General features: G+C 42.5%; 1 protein-coding gene across 7 annotated transcripts in view; it reads right to left on the bottom strand.

Annotated features, from left to right (window-relative positions):
* The window catches only part of IQSEC2 (IQ motif and Sec7 domain ArfGEF 2), a 154,445-nt gene that overhangs the window by 19,059 nt on the left and 115,590 nt on the right, over window positions 1-19,796 (bottom strand). For all 7 annotated transcript variants that reach the window (XR_010067259.1, XM_063294284.1, XM_063294281.1 and 4 more), the window contains 3 exons: window positions 5,837-6,125; window positions 4,732-5,130; window positions 1,023-1,903 (listed from right to left, as the gene is read on the bottom strand). Coding sequence is in view for 6 of the 7 variants with exons in the window: in XM_063294284.1 (XP_063150354.1) it covers window positions 1,023-1,903; window positions 4,732-5,130; window positions 5,837-6,125 (1,569 nt within the window). In the remaining variant the exon portion in view is untranslated. The remainder of the gene's footprint in view (window positions 1-1,022; window positions 1,904-4,731; window positions 5,131-5,836; window positions 6,126-19,796) is intronic.

The following is a 19,796-nucleotide window of genomic DNA, read 5'->3' as shown; positions in this document are numbered from 1 at the left end:
TTGCTAAGGCTCTAGCCACATATCTTAAAGTTGCTAAGGCTGAGAAACACTGGTCTACAGGGTGTCCCTAGAAAAGCCTTTGGAAGCAGAAGGCCGTACTTGTGAAGGATAAGAATTGTTGCCCAACATATCTGGTGGGCACCATGTTTTGAAGACTGCCATAAAATATCCAAATTTTACCAGCAGAAAACCTCCTATAAAACCTCCTATATGACTCATTTACTTCCTGTAATCCACTCTGGCCACATTTCATCCTGAGAAGGCCTTCTGTTTCTGTGTTCAGGCTTTCACATATTATTATTATTTGGGGGGAACAGGGAATGCAAAATAGATGCAAAGGGGGAATGAATAGATCTGAAGCCAAGAAAATGCCCAGACCACTGAATTCTGCTCCTCATGTGCCACTCAAACACTCCATTGATGACCCAAACCATACAAAGACCAGATTCCTCAACATACTGTCTATCTCTTGGAGAGCAGCTTGGAAGCTACAATAATAGGAGTAAGCAGGAGGACCTTGGTCAAATGCCCTCCTCCAAGACAAAGGCCACAGCAATTCCATAAGGCAGTTGGACCCTGGGCCAAAAGATGGGGATACACCCAGTACATCCTTGGAGATAAAGACTAGGCATGGACCACAGAGACCAAGATTCAAGTCTCCCCTTGACCACTGAGCTCACTGGCCAGTCACTCTTTTTCATTCCAATCTACCCCACAGGGTTGTTGTTTGGGAGATGAAATCAGCCTCATGTATGTCATTTTGAGCCCTCAAGAGAAAAGGTGAGAGATGTAAATAGCGAAAAAGAAAAAGGAAAAAGAAAAAACACACCCAAAGCTGACACAGCCCCTCTGTCTTCAAGTCAAGAAACAGCTCAGAATTACCACTTCCACCCCCATGCTAACTCCAGCTGGATCTCCAGTGCCTGTAAAGCCAGACCAGCCCTGGAGCCTAACTCAGCCTGCTGCCGAACAGGCTTAACCCACTGCTTCCCTCCACAGAGTGCTGACCACGCCTGTCATACTTGTTGAAAAGGTTGAGGCCGATGCGGTACTGGCGGCGCTGCACCACATCATTGTTGAAGGCCGGGGAGTCCCAGCTGTGCCGCGTCTCCCGCTGGTAGGTCTGCTTGCAGGGCCCCACAGCAGTCACGGTGGTGGCTGGGGTGGGAGGGGGTGGGTCGCGCAGGCTGTCCCGCGAGGAGGAGCCTGAGCTGCAGTTGATGGTCTCGTTGGAGTTGGTGGTGCTGTTGAGGCTGTCGTTGTCGCCATCCGAGTTGTCCGGCGGAGGAGGGGGAGGCAGGCGGCCTGGGGCCTGAGGGGGCGGGATGGGCAAAGGCGGAGGAGGCTGGCTTTGCTCGGGATGATAGTGGCGATGCGGGTGTGGGGAGCGGGCAGGCCCACCAGGATGCTTGAGGGTGCCGTGGGGGCTGCAGCCATCTTGCTCATACATGAGCCCCCGGTTGAGTGAACCCCGATCAGAACGGTCACTCAGATCCACTGAGCTGTCACTGGGAGGCTCGATTGTGAGCAAGGGCAGATGGGCGCCCCGAAGGCGGTAGTCCCGACACTCCATGCAAGGGGTGCTGCGCCGGCTCCCGCCCCCGTTCTCCCGGCTGTCCTCCCGCTGAGGGGCCCCCCAGTACTCCGGCCGTGGGGGGGGTGGGAGGGGCACTCCTGGAGTAGGCTCTGAGGGCTCAGTGCTGGGGGGGCGCTCCAGAGAGAGGGGTGACGTGGGGGCGCCTTCATCCAGGTAAAGCGTGACATCACTGAAAGAGGTGGCAGCACTGTCACCCTGCTGCTCCTTGGATTCACTTTTCTCCAAAGTGGGGCCACCAGGACCTACCTCCTGGCCAAGCGGGTGGCAGTTTAAGGCTTCATCAATCGATTCTGCCAAGGACTTCACCTATGGAGAGGCAGAGAAGGAAGTCAGCCAGGGCAGATTCTCTTTGGGGCTGCAATGGTCTGTGGGAATGACCGTGGGAGACAGGAGGAGGAAGAGCTGCAGACGAGGCAACAGTCATATAACAGGCAACTGAGCCCACAGAAGGAATGGGGACATGGCAGATGTCTCAGAAGGGATGCTCCTTAGCTTCTTGGACTCTAAAGCGGGGAGAGCTGTACTTTCAGATTTGCAAGATTCTGTTAATGTAACCTTACAATAAAATTAGAGCCAGTACTTCTGGGGGTGCTTCTTGTCCGGACTATCTCGCAAGGCTGACAGGGGCTAAGTACGCGTTGTGAGAAAAGAGGGGGGAAAAACCAACCCTCTACTAATTAAATCGATCCTATACCTTATATTCATTCATGAGTTCCCATTTGAATAATCTTTTATGAAACATACTGCAACCGTGAAAAGACAAGTAAGTTACCAAATCAGAATACAGAATTATTATAGTATTAAACTCCTTATAGTATCAGTGTACCAAAATGAAATGTATGAACAAAAGTAATCAGAAACATGGTTCATAGGCAAGCTGCAGTTAATGGCTTCATTCACACTAGGTTCCTTTAGGGCTGCTGAGAAATTGTTTTTCTTCTATTAACTGGAAAAAAGTCAAAATAGGATTCCACACAAGGTTTTCATATAAGCCTATCCTACTTGCAAGGACTTCTTATAACATTTCCTTTAGTGCTATTCAGGAAAAAAAAGTCATCTGTAGTGCAATCTCTGCTTGTCTTGTTGCTTTCTGTGAGTAAGACTGGGACACAGAATGGCAACTCAAGAGAAAGGAGCTAATGAGAAGCTTTAGGTTTCATTGCTATCGGCTGCAAGATTCAGCATAATAAGATGAAGTGGGAATGAAGTATTTTCCATTCAGATACCCAACATTCAAAAACATAAAAGATATCCATAAATTTACCAGTTATCTTACTTATTTGATACACAGTATTTCAGGCTTGAGAACAGCCTATGACCTGTGGTGAGTAGAGACTGCCTCCAGATCAGTAGCTACCGTAAAGTAGTTTTTATAAAGCATATGAGAAGCTATTTTGATGGAAGAGCACTAGGCCTTGTTACCACCTCTCTAGATCAGGGTTTCTCAACCAGGGTTCCATGGAACCTAGGGTTCTGCGACAGGTCACTAGGGGTTCCCTGGGAGATCACGATTTATTTAAAAAATTATTTCAAATTCAGGCAACTTCACATTAAAAAGGTAAGTTTCATTCTTTATTTTTAGTTTAATAACACTGTTAATGCCCATAATACAGGCCTACGCATGAAAGACATATAACGATTTTGTAGCTTCTGGCCTATACTTGAACCTGAATGTGCAGGGATTCCCCGAGGCCTCAAAAATATTTCAAGGGTTCCTCCAGGGTCAAAAGATTGAGAAAGGCTGCTCTGGTGTCTTGTCAGAAAAGTCGTCAGTCTTGCTACTCATTTTCCAAGGCTAAAAATCAATGCTTTTTAAATGGAGGCTCAGGAGGCTGTTTTCTGTGCCAAGAAATCCTAGTTGCACTTGCATAGATATTAAGGCTACTCTGTCTGGGCTGCGAAACTCAGACAACCCCTGGACATAACTCTTCCTTGCCATTTAGTGGCCATCTGGGCTTTTGCAATCCAAACATCGTAGCCCTAGTACACCGAAAGCCCTGGGTGTACCTAACCCTAGGTAGAGCGAGGAAAGGTTCTGACTTAAGGTGAAACAGCAGAAATAAACAGAAAGAGTAATAAAAGGAACTCAGATTATTAACCGTTCTGTAAACATAGTTTTAATAATACTAAAGTATGTTAATTGCTTAAAGCTGAATTTGGTTGGTTCCTCCCATGTCTTTGTGCTCCACAACAGAAATACAGTGTTAATCCTCTGTGGAGTATCTACTACACACGAACTAGTTGTGGTTTCTAGGAGGAGTCAGTAAGATAGGCTTTCAGATCAGAGGTGAGATGCCAATGTGGGATTTGCTAAGTCATGACCCAGTTTTCGTAGCTAGTCTCTGTATATACAAGGCAATTATTATTGCTGCCAATAAGATGGAGAAACTTCATGGCTAAGAATTATGGTTGTTAACATATTTAAAACTAACAAACCAGGGAGCCTTGGTATTATGCTTGTAAAAAATTTTTTTTCCCCCCTGAAAGAGGCTTCCAAAGTAGAAAGCACTGCAACTGAAAAATCAAACAATATCAAGGCAAAAATCAAGAATGCCTCAGCTTACAATGCAATCCTAAATGGAATTATCTTTTCCAAAATGTTGGCTCATCCTGATTAGGGGCAGAAGATTTGCAAGGACACAAGCTTCCCTTTCCTTGGCCCATGGGGCTATGAGCAAATGAACTCCTGCTACTTTGCCTGGGGGAAAAAAGATGTGGGTGAAGTGGAGCTGCTCCTGCAAAAGCAATGAAAATATTGGCTTCTGCCAGCTTCAACTGTGCCTTGGCCTACTTTGAAGTGGAACCCTGGGCTATAATGAAGTAGAGCCAGTTTTGCTCATCCTCTCCCATTCTTCTATGCAGGTGAAGCACAGCCTAGATGCAGAGTCGGGAAATGGATTTGCTCAAGGCCCTTCAGGCCAGAAATTAGATTCATGGGCTGGAGGTCCCCATACATGCATTGGCTTAGCTCAAGGGCAGCAGAAGATACTTTGACCATGGAGAAAACAAAGGACTGAAGAAGCATCAGAGGTTATAACCAACCTGGAGAAGACAGAAAGTTTTCATTTGGGCAAAGGTGATTTCTTTCAGAGTTTCAGGGAAAACTACATGGAAGTGTGCAGTTTGGGCCTTACCTGCTTGGAGAAGGAATCCTCAAGCTCTGTGATGTCATTGCAGAAGCCTCCAGAAGAGGAATGCAGTGAGCCACCATCCAGGCCAGCCCGGCAAGAGCCACCATAGGGAAGGCCGTGATCCAGCAGATGAGGTCGAGCGCTAGCCATGGATCCTTCATCCAGCGAGGCAGGTTTGCCTTCAAAGTAGGGAGCATTCTGGGTCTTATCATACTCCTCAAACGAATATTGCATCCGCATGTTGGATAGGATGATGCGCCGTGACATACGGCTCTCTGATGCCGAGCTTCTTAGTCGCTCAAACTTTTTGTTCATGCGGTACTGGCGAAAGGCTGTTTGAATTGTACGAGCTGCCCGCCGGCTCAGGAAATAGCCCCCATACTTCCGCTCCAGCATCTCCACCTATGGTGGGCATCAGCAGGGAGGAGGGATTTGGAAAACAGAGGAGGGAGATGAATGAGGAGAACAGGAGAATCAGGAACGTGAAGCTTAGAACAAACCAATCAACCAAAGAAGCAGTGGGATTTGAACAAGATGTCACACTGGGTGTTTTCAGAGCAAAAGGAACCACAGGATATTGTCATTTTCCTCCAAAAAAATACATGAAGCAACCTCATACTGAATCAGCCTACTGATATAGGGATTCTAGTATGGCCTATGCTGGCTCTTGAGTATTAACTCTTCAGAGCCTCAGGCACAGAGGGGTCTTTCCCATCACTTGCTATTCAAGTCTTTTAACCAGAGGTGTTGGGGATTGACTAGAGACCTTCCACGTGCAAAGCATATGCTCTAGTATTAAGCACTCTTCCTAAGGGTTTCTCCCTTTGCTTGCCCCTTCCAACATACAGATAGCCAAGTCATTTCTGATCTTTTAAAGGGCTTATGTGGGACAAAGTTTTCCTATTTCACAGAGGGTTCCAAGACTGACCCAATCTACAAAACCTTCTACTGCAGCCTTCAGAGGGATCAGGTCCATAACTCCCAAAATGCTCAGCAATAAGGCTGGCTCACTGGACTTCAAGCAAGCCACAGCATCTTATTCCTGCACATCAGGAACCACAGAAGCAAGGGACGCTCTTATAGCCCAGCACACTCTAAGGCCAGATACCTTTTTGTCCTGAAGATCCGTTGAGAGTTCATAGTTGTCTGACAGTGCTTTGGATCGTTTGCTATCCTCCTCTTCCTGCTTCCTCAGCGCCACACTGGCTGGCTGTAGCCGAGCTCGCTGGGCCCACGGAAGACCTGGTGATGGAGTATGACAGACAGAGGAGGAGGAGGAAGATGGCACTAAATCATAGTGCTCAACTTTGGTCACCTCAGGGACACACCGGTACGGCTGACTGCCCAGACTGTCCACTATGGTACCTGCCTCACCTCCCGGAGGATCTCCTTCCACACTGCAAGAAAGAAAAAAAGAGGCTAAATAAATGTGAATGAACAAAGTTTTTTTTAAAAAAAAATTATGGCAACTAAGAATGTACAAACACCATTTTGCGCTCAAAACACTGCCCAAAATGCTTGAAACCACCCATTTTGCACTTGCAAGGAGTCACTTTCTGCTCACAATGGGTTGTTTCATGGAACATTTTGCACTCTCTTAGCAGTGACCTACCAAAACTTTATACCATTTATTGTACATTGATCTCATATTACAGACTGGCCAATTCAGCCATTGAGAGCTACAATTAATCTGTTGCTCAAATCTTTCATTGAACGAATCTCCTGGTTCTCCCCAACCTCCCCCGCCTCCAAATTTAAAAGCAGCTGCATCCACTGCCAATAGTATTTGAGTACAGGTAGTCCTCACTTACCAACTGCCTAATTCAGCGACTGTTCAAAATTACAATGGCGCTGAAAAAGTAGGTTTACAACCAGCCCTTGAACTTGTAGCTGTTGTAGCATCTCCACAGTCTCATGATTGCGGTTTCAGAGCTTCACAATTGGCACACATTTATGATGGTTGCAGTGTCCCGTGGTCATGTAATTGCCATTTGCGACCTTCATGGCCAGCTTCAAATAAGCAAAGTCAATGGGGAAGCCAGCAGGAAGTCGCACGTCACAGTCATGTGATGTTGTGCTTAACGACCCATGGTGATTCACTTAATGATCATAGCTGAACGGATGTAAGTCTAGCATGGTCACATATGATGTTTCACTCAACAATCGCATCACTTAGTGACAGATTTGCCAGTCCCAACTGCAGTCAGTAAGTAAGGACTACCTGCAATCCCAATAATCCTGGTTTAACTTTTTCCCAGAAACACTCCATTATGATTCTCCTGATCTAAGAAATAGATTTTCCCTGTTTCTTTCAGCCCGTGCCAGCTTGCCTGGGTTCTTCCAGGTGGACCTCTCCTAATGCCATCTCTCAAGAGTACTATGTCACCTTTTCCATCAGAATGGAACTTTTGTGAAAAGAAACACGAATAGAAAATTTCAGGAGAGTTGCAAGTGGAAGACAATATTGCTGACCGAAGATAATGGGAATTCTATTGAACACATCCACATCAGCCATGTGCAGCAAAAAACATACGTGGCAACATCACACTGCAAACTCTTGCATGCATGTACATTGAGAGGCAAAGCTTACGTCATGACATCATGAAGAACATTTCATCATTTTGATACAAACTCTGGATCCATCTCTGAACACACCAGGAAGGAACCAGGTTGGAGAAGGCTGCTCCATTCAACTACTGCATCATACCTTTTAATTAAACAAGTCCAGACACCCCTGAACAGCTGCATTCTTAAGCATAATGAACATGCATGTACACATCTGGTTTAGACTATACCTGATCTAATGAAATCAAATATACCTTTCTAAAACTTCTGTACAGCTTGCAATCCACCATGCTGAATAAAACTCAGTTGGCATGTTTATAAAATACTTGCAGTGGTGCTGAGGGGACTCTGGGCAAGATGGTTGCTGGGAACAACCAGTCATCTGACAGGGGCTGAATTCTGACAGGATGGGATTCTGAAATGTGGGGTTTCCTGCACGCAGGGGTCCAGCCAGACCTAGACATGCCACTGGGTGTTTGCCAGCACACTCATTTCGTAGTCTCAGACAACGCTCAAAAGCAAGCGATAGAGCTTCTGCTGCCATAGAAGGCTGATAGATCACAGGTTACCAAGGCCTGCTTCAGGTTCCCAAATCAGGGAGGAATATTCACTCTGTTGGGCAGGAGGAATTTACAGCAGAACCCTGCTCATCCCTGGCTGTATCTTCGCCCACCAAAATGCATTCTCTTGTGATCATTATCCATAAAGAACACAATCCTCAGCAGGAAAAATGTCCCTCTCTAACAGAATCATATATGTGAGATGGGCAGCGGCACAAATTGAACAATTCTTGCTCTGTCCGTGGAATTTGTATATTTAAAATTTTTTTGCTAATATTTTTTATTTTAAAATTATTTTTTATCTGTTTATAATGATTGTTTTTTATCTATTTGCTGTTTTATCTTATTGTTGTACACCGCCCAGAGTCGCTTTGTGTGAGATGGGCGGCCATATAAATATGATTAATAAAATAAATTAAATAAAGACAGTAAATCCTAGAAAATACCAGTGCTGGCTGTGCACTGCAGGGGGTAGAAGATTAATGGTGGCCAAATGATCTGGTCTGCCATTCCTAAGGGATTTTTTTTTTTTTGCATTTTTATTAGACATTTTAAAAAGTATATTAACAACCATGAAAAAAGAAGGGGTAAAGTGGTTGGCCACTGTGAGAACATACTGCTGAACTAGACAGGCCAAGGGTCTGATTCAGCAGGGCACTGCATATCTTCTTATGTTCTTAAAAAATAAAATACAGATGAATAAACAAGGAATTTTTGTGGAGGTTATAGTTTTCCAGCATGTCATCAATTACTTGTAAATAACTGATCATGTTAAATCACTATTAAGCTCTAAGTTAAAAATTAATACCAAGAACTATGGTCAATGCAGTATAAATCACCAAGTAAATTGTAAGCTATAATAAGTTCACTCTATATCAGGGGTCCCCAACCCCCGGGCCGCAGACTGGTTCCGGTCTGTGGCCTGTTAGGAACTGGGCCACACAGCAGGAGGTGAGCGGTGGACAAGCGACCGAATTTACAGCCTGAGTATTTACAGCCACTCCCCATCGCTCACATTACCGCCTGAGCTCTACCTCCAGCCAGAGAAAGCAAGCCCATTGGCTGTTATCTCCAAATGGCGCAAAGAAAAAAGCATAAAAGGTCGGGAAAAAGAGGAAGTGCTTGAATCATCCCGAAACCATCCCCACCCCCCACCCCCGGTCCATGGAAAAATTGTCTTCCACGAAACCGGTCCTTGGTGCCAAAAAGGTTGGGAACCGCTGCTCTATATTGCTAAGAGTCTGTTCTGATTCAAATAAACTTGTAAAACTGAATTATGGGTCCTATACATAGACTTAAATCCTAGATGTGGTACAAACCCCCTAATTAAGTTGTAGTCTAGGAATGGTTTCCAGTTTGAGTTGAATTCCATATCAGATTTACAAAGTTATTATAGACATCAAAGCTTACTCCCACAGCTTATAATATCCTTGTTATAGTCAGCATCTACAGAGCTAATTCAGTAGAATTACTTTGAAAGAATATATGTTTTAGTAAAATTTAGTAAGAATATTGCAAGTTGAAATGGGAATTGAACTTTTAAGTTTTGTTTCATTGTGCCCTTCCCAGCTTCTAGGATGGCCAAATGCAAAGACTGAGTTCTTCATGTTTAACTGATGCACAATAAAAGGAATGTAAGCAATTCTACTTTGCCATGAAAGTTACACCTGCTGAAATCCCCAATTCCTCACAACTGTTATACAGTCAGTGCAGAATCCCTATCCTTTTTTTTCCTGCTTTGCACATAGTCATTCTATTTCTAAAAAGGTCCTGAAAAAATTTGAAGGAATCTGAGTCCTTCTGCTCAGAAATACAGTATTGGTGACTTCATCCTCATTGGACCAGAAGCGCTTTTTCTACTTTTAGCTAAACAGCACTTAGGCTCTCCTATGCAGATCTTTCAGAAAATATATGAGAGGGTCAGGTCGACTCAGCCTTCCCTCCTTCCAAGGTCGGTAAAATGAGTGCCCAGCTTGCTTGCTGGGGAAGGTGACGACTGAGGAAGGCAATGGCAAACCACCCCGCTATAGTCTGCCAAGAAAACGTCGTGAAAGCAGCATCCCCCCCAAAGGGTCAGGCATGACTTGGTGCTTGCACAGGGGAGCTTTCACCTTCACAGAGGACTTCTACTATGCTTTTTCTCAGATTGAGATGATGGCAATAGAACCTGGGCAGGAGATCTTGTTGTGGTAGATTCAGCCAACTGGATCTGATGTCTATGTCATTCCTCTCCATTCCAATTTACCAGTCTTAACAATATGTAAAATAGATCACCCAAAGAAGCTGTCTTTACTAACCACAATATCTCTCTCTGTTCATTCCTGTGTGTTATTTTTTCATATGCCTTTCCTGGTCTGGGCATCTAAGCACTAAATATAGATTATCTCCTACTCTGAACACTTACTGCAACTTTCCCAAACCTGGTGCTGTTCAGAGGCGGGCACTACAAATATGAGACTCTAGAGGGTCCCAGACTGGGGAAGGCTGACCTATTTTTTTAAAAAAAGTTCTTTAGCAGCTAATTGCATACGCACATGCAGTGACCTGCCAGATCTGAAACACCTAGCAACCTTCCAATCATTAAGAATTCTCCGTCTGTGCACTTGCAAGTCACCAAAGGATGCAGCACAATAGACAAGTGGCCTGTCATATGCCTAACACCTGATCTTGTGTTTGCAATTCCAGACAGGCAAAGGCAATTCTAGGGAGCCTTCTTGTGCCACTATGCATAGTCGAGGGACCAGAGTCTATGTGGCAAACCACAAGTGGTTTAAAGCCTGATCTAACATGATCTCTTAACAGTCAACCCCCAAATGGTGGCATCAGCACTCATACAGGAGTCTATTTTATTTAACAATATGGTTTGCAAAATGAAAGTGATGAAAAATTGCCATTAAAATAATCAATATTGATAAAAGAACTGGACTAGGAAAACATTTTAGCACAAGGACATGAAGTTGGTTGATTCTTTATCTTCACTACCCAAATGGTCCTACAACGCCTTAGCAAACAAGTTAAACCAAAGGAGGCTGCATGAACCTCATTTAGAAGGGGGGCCCATAGCATTAGGTCTGCAAAAGTAAAGCACACTTGCTGGCTTGGGGTGGGAGGGTTGCTCCCACAGGAATCAATGTACTTGAAATTGTGAGGAATTAAGCTCCTAAGGGCTCAAAATGTTCAGTACCATCATTTTGAATTACAGACAAAGCAGTGCAGTGCCTCAAAACAGTTGATTAGTTGATATGTTGTTCTACAGTATATCAGTGATTAAGTTTGTGGCTTGTTGGATGACGCCTTCCAGAAGCAAACTGCAGATCCTTCCAAGAAGCACAGAGTAATGGGAACTTTACTTACCCCTACATCTGCTGGGAGAACAATACTGCTAAGCATGGTCCTTCAGAAACATCCTGACTTGATTGCTGATAGCTTCCTCCTTCATAGTGTAGAGAAAGGTATTCTTGACTTGGCACTAACCAATAGGGAAGGCTTAATTCATGAAGTGGAAATAGCAGGGTACTAGAAAAGTGGCATGTAATGCAAGAATTCTTGATTCTTAGTTACATTATTGAAGTATAATGAAATACTTATCTTGAACTTCAAGAAAGTGGATTTTAATGAAAGAGCAGTAATAAGTAAGATTCCATGGAAATCCTAAAAAAGAAAAACTTAAAGCACAGTTGCAAACAACTCCAATGAAGGGAAGAAACAGAAGACAGCAGAAGAAGCCAATGTGGCTGCAGCATAATAAATATCTGAAAACAAAGGATGCTTTTAGAAGATGGAAAGAAGACAGGTCATCAAGGAAGAGGTAGCAAGAAACTGTAGATACAGGTCAAAAAGCCTAAAACTCAGGTGAGGTTGGCGAAGAATGCTAAGAACAACAAAGAGAACTTCTTCAGATATGTTCAAAATATGTACATCATCCATAGTTATTAGGTTGGCACACTACAGACATAATAAAAGGGGAAAAGATGTGTATATCAGATTCTCAGTGAAGAAGCAAATGCTCACAAGTAATAAAGGAAAAGGAGAGTAAGACTATTCAAGTCTTATTCTGGTTCAATCTTCTCCAGCAAGAAGGCATATGTTCCACCAGACAACAGTAAAGAGCAGGATGAAGGGGTAGAATTGAAGCTTGAAGCGGAAAGAAACATAGTAAGGAAATACCTGTTCAGTAATGTCAGAATCAGCATGGATTTGTCAAGAACAAGTCTTGCCAGCCCAACCTTATCTATTTTTTTTATTGGATAACTAGCTTAATAGATTATGGGAATAATACAGAAATAACTTCATTTTAAGCACTGGACAACCTCATGGCATTTTGACTACCAAGCCAAATAAGTGTGAGCTAGATTCCATGACGATTAAACAGACTGACAGCTATTCAAAATTTTATTCAAAGAGGTTAACAATAGTTTCTCAACAAACTGGGGAGAGGTATCAAAAAAAAGGTTTAGTCCTGGGTCCTGTATTCTGCAACATTTTTAATTAATGACGTGGATAAGAAAGTAAAAGGAGTGCTTTGCACATGACACCAGATTGGGTGGAAGTGCTAACACCCAAGAAGACAGAAATATTCAAATGTATAAAGATAGCTTAAATAGCTAAAAATAAGAGATAAATGCAAAGTTCTTCACCTGGTAAAAAGAAATCAGATGAGCAAATGTAAAATGGAAGATACTTGGCTTGGCAATAGTACTTGTGAAAACGATCTTGGAATGGGAGCTGACTATAAGCTGAATATGATTCAGCACTGTGATGTGGCTGCAAAAAAGACAAATGCAGTTTTAAACTGGATCAAAGGAAGCATATTGTCCTAACAACCAGGAAACACACTGAGACAATAAACTGGTCTCTAATATTTATTGCTAGTACTTAACAGGAATCCTAACAAACTGAAGAAGCGTAGGAAAAACCCAGACATATAACCCCCAAGGGTTAAGGCGGTCCCGATCTGTGTCTCTTTGAATGGCTGAACAATTCATCAGTGCTACGCATGCGCTTGACAGTCTGGATGGGAGCCCCCTGCTCGCCATCCTTACTCATGACACATATTTGCCAAATCACATGAAGTAACAGCTCCACTTTATTCTGCATTGGTCAGACCCCATTTTAAGAACAAAGTCCAGTACTGGACCATACACTTTAAGATAGATTCAGAAAACTGGAACAGGTTCAGAGAAGGGAAATAAAAATTAACAGGGAATTAGAATTTATATTCGGTGAAGACATATTAAAGGAACTTTAAGAGAAGAGTAAGGGGTGATTTGATAGCACTCTTTAAGTAACTGAAAATATTATACACAGACGGTTTATTCTGTACCATCCCAGTAAGCAGTAGGAACACAGAATAATGGGCTTCACTTACATGAAGCAGATTCCAGTTGGATGTTCAGAAAAACATCTTAGCTGTAAAGAACATTTTGAAAGTAGAACCAATTATCTAGGAAAATATCGGGCTCCCTTTTAATGGATGTGTTCAAGAACAAGCTAGACAGTCAGCTGTCAGCAGTGCTCTCATCTGGATTCCTACGCTGCCCACAGTTAAAGGCGATGGCCATAATGGCTCCTTACAACTTTATGATTCTATGCCGTCTTCTGCTCTAGCTGAAGATCTGAAACTGCTTTCCAGTCTCAAATCAGACCAAGAAGAACACGCCCTGCAAGACGCAGGACTTTGTACTTCCCTTGGTATCTGGTTATGAGCCAAGGCTAGTGTGGTGATCAGCCTGGATGCTAATCTGGTACTTTGCATTCTTGCTTTTTTAAAAACAACATTGTATTGAAAGTTTTAAAAACAAGAGTAAAAATTAATACAAACTAAAATAGAGTAAGAAGGAAAAAAGAAAAAGGAAGAAATAAAAGAAAGCTAAAGGGCAAAAAAGAAAAAAAGAAGAAAAATAGAAAAGAAAGAAGAAAAATAGAAAAGAAAGAAAAAGGATATAAAGAAATGGCTTCCAATCTTCTTTACAGCAGTTGTAAGTACAATTGTAGATTTCTTTCTCTAAAGTTAAATTGTGACTCTCTTCTTCCTATAACCTATTCTATCTAATCATCAAAACCATAAATCTTAAGTTCATTTTTTTCTGTTTTATGCAAAAAATCCATAAGGGGTTTCCAGTCAGCAATAGAGGTAGATATTGTCTTTTCTCTAATCAAACAAGTCAATTTGGCCATCTCAGCAAGTTATACTTTGCATTCCTGCTCATCATGATGCTCACAATGTGCCAGTCACCACTCTGTGCATTCCTGCTCATTATGATGCTCACAATGTGCCAGTCACCACTCTGAGCATAGCTTCCTTCTTAGGACTATCATGAGTTAGCTTTGAAAGAAGGCTAAAGCAAAATTTAACAAAATAAACTTAAGACAATCAGGATCACAGAGAAACTTTCATATAATAATTCAATGAGAAAAAGAGATCATGCTTACTCAACACAACTGATCAAGTTATCTTTTCTCTGCTATATATCAACAGCATGCGACCAGATGACTCAGGCATTAGTTGGCCTTTTTAAAAAATGTTTTCAGCTGCAGGAAAGGAGTCTGGGATTTCCTTTTCCACTTCTCTTTTTAAATTCCCCACCATCAATGTATCAATACCTAAATAAATTGGATTATTTATCACAATGAAGAGCAAATAAATAAATGACAACTTAGAGAAAGTCACAAGATGTGTGCTAAACTGACAAAGCCACTCTTAAATCTACAGAGTCCTACCAGAAAGCCAATAACAATTCAACACGTTGGAATCTTTAAAATTAAATAATTGTTTAACCAGTAGTTACATTATTAAACTAAAATCATTCTAAGCAGGCAATGGAAGGACCACTTCCCTAGGCATTCAACAGAGTTTGACAGGGCAGAGCTCCCCAAAATGGACCGTAATTTGGACCACATGATTCCTTGAAAGAAAAAGGATGAACAAGTAGCATTCTGGTGAAACGCACAAAGACAAGCGACTGTGCTGCTTTGAAGGGAAAGAAAATGCTTTTATAAGCAAAGGAGAGTGCCATATATATCATCCAATTAAGCATACATATACTGTATACAAACAAGATGCTTTTAAATTTTTATCAGCACAGTAACTGTGTTTTGCAATATATACATATTTGGGAACAATATATAATCATATTTTATACGATGAACATTTCTGAAAAAGGTACTGTAATAAAACCAGCCCCAAGCTTCAAGAAATTGAACTGATGCAGGAAATACATTATTTAAAATACACAGATATACACACACAGCACCCTGCATGGAGACTACCAAAGAAAATGTACACTGATAAACTGAAATATCAGTGATAGAGAAAAAAACGAACCACTGTGGAAATCCAAAAAAAAAAAAAAAAGCATTATTCCAGCATGTTACTCCATTCTGGTATCACAGCAGTGTCCAAATACTTGGTGATACTTCTGTGAAGCCAAGGATCAAACCAAGGCTATTTCTAATTTTTCCCTCCTGTTTAATCTTTTTCATCAGCTGAAACAGCCATTCTGAACTCTGGTATTTGAGACAGCTGCAAGTTCAAATCCCAACCAGGCCCTAGTCTGCCTTCACTTGGCCAATGCTGAAGCAGTTGCTTCTCCTGCCTCAACACACCTTCCACGTTCAAACCACATTCTTTTCTATCAAGTGCCTGGGCAATGTCCCAGTCCTTTAAATACCCTTCCTTCTCTCCCCCTCTCAAGATTTCATGGAGAAACAGAACGTTCCTTGATTTCCTGCCTCCAAATGTTGTGGGGCCGAGAGACAGCAGTTGCCACAGCCCACCCCAGAGGCGGCTGCATCTTGCAGAGAGTTGAAATTCCATATGGCCAGTTTCCAAGCATGAGTTCCCTTGGAGCCAAGATGACATGTTTGGGACCATGTGTCAAGCTGTTTTCCTTATTCTATTACTGGAGGCAAAGGGGGGAGAAAAGAAGACATTTTGGCACTCATGGGGCTCCAAAGATTCTTGAAACTCTGGATTCACCTGCTGGTAGGACAGCATGCTGATGATTACAACCGCTCGCTTGTCTTACCCTTTCCCAAAACTCAGAGATTTCCTAAAACAATTTCTGTTGTTTTGGGCAGCCTTTGAGAGAAAAACACTTTCGCTTGCTCTGCGTGAGGCACTTAGGCTATTCCCCTCTCTCCCCATAACATCACAGGGCTTCTGTGGACCTTCTGCAGCTGAGCCATTCGACTTCTGGCTCAGCTGGAGAACAGGAGGAATCAGAAGAATAGCTTTGCAGCCATAACTCCTGAGCTATGGGGAACACAGTTTCCCATTAGTGGGAACTCTTTCCTTGTTACACCTCCCCAACCCCCATGCCAGGGTGACCCAGCACTTTGCTACCAGTTAATTGGCACAAACTGAGCAGAGGCTTGTCTGTTTCTTCTTAGCACAAAAACACATGTGGATGGGGCAAGGATAAGGGGGGGGACACTGGCTGAATATTCACGTTTGTGTTTCCTCTTGGCTAGCTGGAGGGTACATTGGTCAGCTCACTGTGAGTTCTTTGAATGGGGAAGGTGGCAGTGATGTAAAAAGTCTTGCGTGGATCAATGGGAGGACTAAGCACACACCACAATTTGGAAAGCAAAACCAAGAAGGATGTGTAAAAAAATAGGCTACTGTATACAGGAAGGAAAAGGTTGCTTGCTAGCGTAGCATTCGCTCTTTATATTGGGTCTCTTAGCATCGTGATGCTAACTAGTGCCAAGCAAAGAATTTTTTTCTAGATGTTTTCCTACTTATTCTTCTTGAATCTTTGCAAGAGAATTTGCTTTTAGAATTTGTTTTTCTTTCAAGAGAAAGATTCAATGAAATTCTCACGGCTGGGAATGTACAAATGATATCCCTGCAGTTACTTATTTACAAATTGGCCAAGAGGAGTATATAAACATTCATTGTAAACAATGCCTCCAACGATCTGCAGCCATCCATTAAATCCTTTTTAATAGTCATCACGAAGGACTTCTCCCACTGGGTTTGTTTTTTTTTCCCCAGTAGCAATAACTGTCACTGCTAATGGGGATTCCTGACCTTGACAAACTGGAGGAGAATTCCTCCTTGCCTTGGAGAAATTGTCCACTCAGTTTTTCTGCTCATGTATTTGGTGGAGAATTTGGATGAGCCTTTTGAGCCTATCCATGATGTCAACAATATCTAAGACATACCAAGTGGAATTTGACCAAATTTTTCCAAAGAAGTATTGCACTTTGCATTACTGGGATAACGTAATTTGCCTGCAACAGAAGCTTCATGTTGGAACAGGCAAAACAACTGCTTCAAAACACACATCTAATTCTCAAGAAGGAGCTTTTAAAAAGGCTGCCTAATTTATGCCATTCTACGGAAGAGAGGAGGGCTGGCTACTTTCCAGCTTTCCTTCAGTATTTTCCTTTCCATTAAAAATCCACAAAGAAAGAAAAACGCAGAATAGCAGCAAATTATTTTTTTTAATTGGCACATTGGGAGCCTTCGGTCTAGAAGTATCCCAGAGAGAAAACATGATGGAAGAATTGACCCTTGCAAAGATTACCTGTCTTCCCTACTTCGAAGTAAAATATAAATGCTAAAAGGAATAGAAGCAAAGAACTAGCTTAAAACAAAACAAAACAAAATAAACATTTATACTAAGCAACAAACATACGCATTTTTACATGGATATTTAAACTTCCAACATTTTACCAGTATTTCATTGTGCAAAATATATTTTTTTAATCTGTTCAATCATGCCCAATTCTTGGAGACTGCCTGGACAAGTCCCTGCAATTTTCTTGGCAAGGTGTTTCAAAAGTGGTTTGCCATTGCCTGCTTCCTAGAGCTGAGGGAGAGTGACTGGCCCAGGGTCACCCAGTTGGCTTCCTGCCTAAGAACTCATGGTCTTCTGGTTTCTAGCCTGATGCCTTAACCACACTAGTGATGGCGAAGCTATGACACGCGGGAACCAGCATTGCACAAGAGGGGGCAAGAAGATAGCAAGGTGACCTGGGGTTATTATTGCCCCCTTGCACAAAGCCAGCAAAAGCAAGTCCCTTCACACAAAGCCGCACCTTCGCAACAAGACACACCCTTTTGCACAAATTGCAAGTGGTTTCTGCAGGAACTGGCTTTGCGCAAGAAGGAGCAAGAAGATGGCCAGGTGAGCTGGGGTGGCAGAGTGCAGGGCAGCAGGGGTCTTGGAGGTGGCATGGCAAGCAGCCCTAGAGCTGTGTGATTCTGCAGCTGCTTGCTGCTGCGCAAGGCAGGGTGCAGGCGGCCCAAAGGGCAGAGATGGGGGGGAAGATAGGTGAGTGGGGGGAGTTGCAGTGCCTTTTGTTCTTTGGTAACTCAAGCCGCACCCACATTATTGGATTGTATTTTTAAAAAAATAAATGAATATGTAAAGAATTGTTTCTCTTTTGTTGGGGGGGAGGGGTAACACACCAGCAGAGTCAAGTTAGGCATTTTCCAAATTTTTGACACGCCAAGCCCTAAAGGTTTGCCATCACTGTGCTACACCAAACTGGCTCTCGTGAATAATATTAGCCTTTCCATTTATAAAAACGTACAAGTTCTTTTAGGTTCAGAGCTGCTGAATTGGCTTTTTAAAAAATCAGCCTCAATTGACTGGTGGTGTGGCTGGATGCAAAGAAATAAGGAGCAAAAGGAGCATTATCAAACACCTAGAAGATACAGGAGGGTTGAAGTACTCAATTACAAAGATGGAGCTGCTCTCAAGTTGACTTGACTCCGGGTAGCTGCCTCCACACCGTTTTCTTAGCAGGGTCATGGAAGTGACTTGGGTTTTTGTGGTTCCCAATCTAGCCAGCATTCCTGGAACTGCCAGAGAGTTCCCCATCAACTAGTCCTCAGGGCTGACTCTGCTTAGCTTTTGAGAGCACCCAAGATCAGATAGATGATGCCTGTTTTGAGATAATGCGTAATTAATTTGATAGTCACAGTTTTAAAAGGTCTTCCAGGTAGGCAGTTGTTGTACATATGCGCTATAGTTTCAGCTGACAAGCACCAATGTAAAATAGGCATTATTTTTGATCTTGGGCGGGGGGGGGGATGAGACTGTTTCTCTTCTAACAAAGATACCCAACATGATTTACCATCTAAAAGCAAAGCTGTGTTGCCTATATACAAATCTATGTAAACTTAATGGATTAATCCTGATTTCCTGAAGTTCATATGATCCGTTGACTGAATGCCTTTAATTTGGGCCTACAGTGCTAATAGGTATTCTTTCCTCAAACTGAAATCGATTTGTGGGGCTTTTTTTTTAATCTCTACAACAGTGAGAACCTCTTCTTTGAAAAAAATAATAAGAAAGCATATCCCCAGATGTGCTAATTCTGGACTAGATCAGACACAGAAACAAACAAACAAACAAACAAATCCTGCCAGATCTACAGATCAGACACAGAAAATCTCTCCCTCTCTCTCTCTTCCCTGCCAGGTCCACATTTCAGCTGTTTCAATATGGCACATCCAGACCTAGCAGCTAAGACTTCTTAACCATAGAGTTCCGGTGGTCCAGCAAGATTTCCCATGTGGAAATGCCTTCTGAGAAGGAAAGTCCAGTAACAAATCCAGTAAAGTTAACATTATTTTTCTGTAGTAACAACTATGTAATTCAGCTTTTTCCTCAATTAGCATAAAAATAATGGCAGGATAGAAAATAAATAATATAATAACAAGCTTAATAGACCTGTGTAGATTGCATAATGTCTTTGCTTTATTTGTTTGTTTATTTATCAAATTTTGTCACCACCCATCTCCCTCAAAAGAATTTTAAAATACCAACAGAATAATTATACCCCACTGATCTCAGTAAGAGTGTGTTGAGCTCATAGTTTTACTGAATTAACTCAACAGCCTAGGTTCACATAACACTATGCACCATAAACTAATTGAAAAGATTGGGGCCACCCAACACACTGAGCCAGAAATTAGCTGAGCAT

This window comes from Candoia aspera, chromosome 2 (assembly GCF_035149785.1).
Source record: "Candoia aspera isolate rCanAsp1 chromosome 2, rCanAsp1.hap2, whole genome shotgun sequence".
In the NCBI taxonomy this organism is placed as follows: Eukaryota; Metazoa; Chordata; class Lepidosauria; order Squamata; family Boidae; genus Candoia; species Candoia aspera.
Note: the sequence above shows the minus strand (reverse complement) of the source record. Positions and strands in the feature narration are given on the sequence as shown.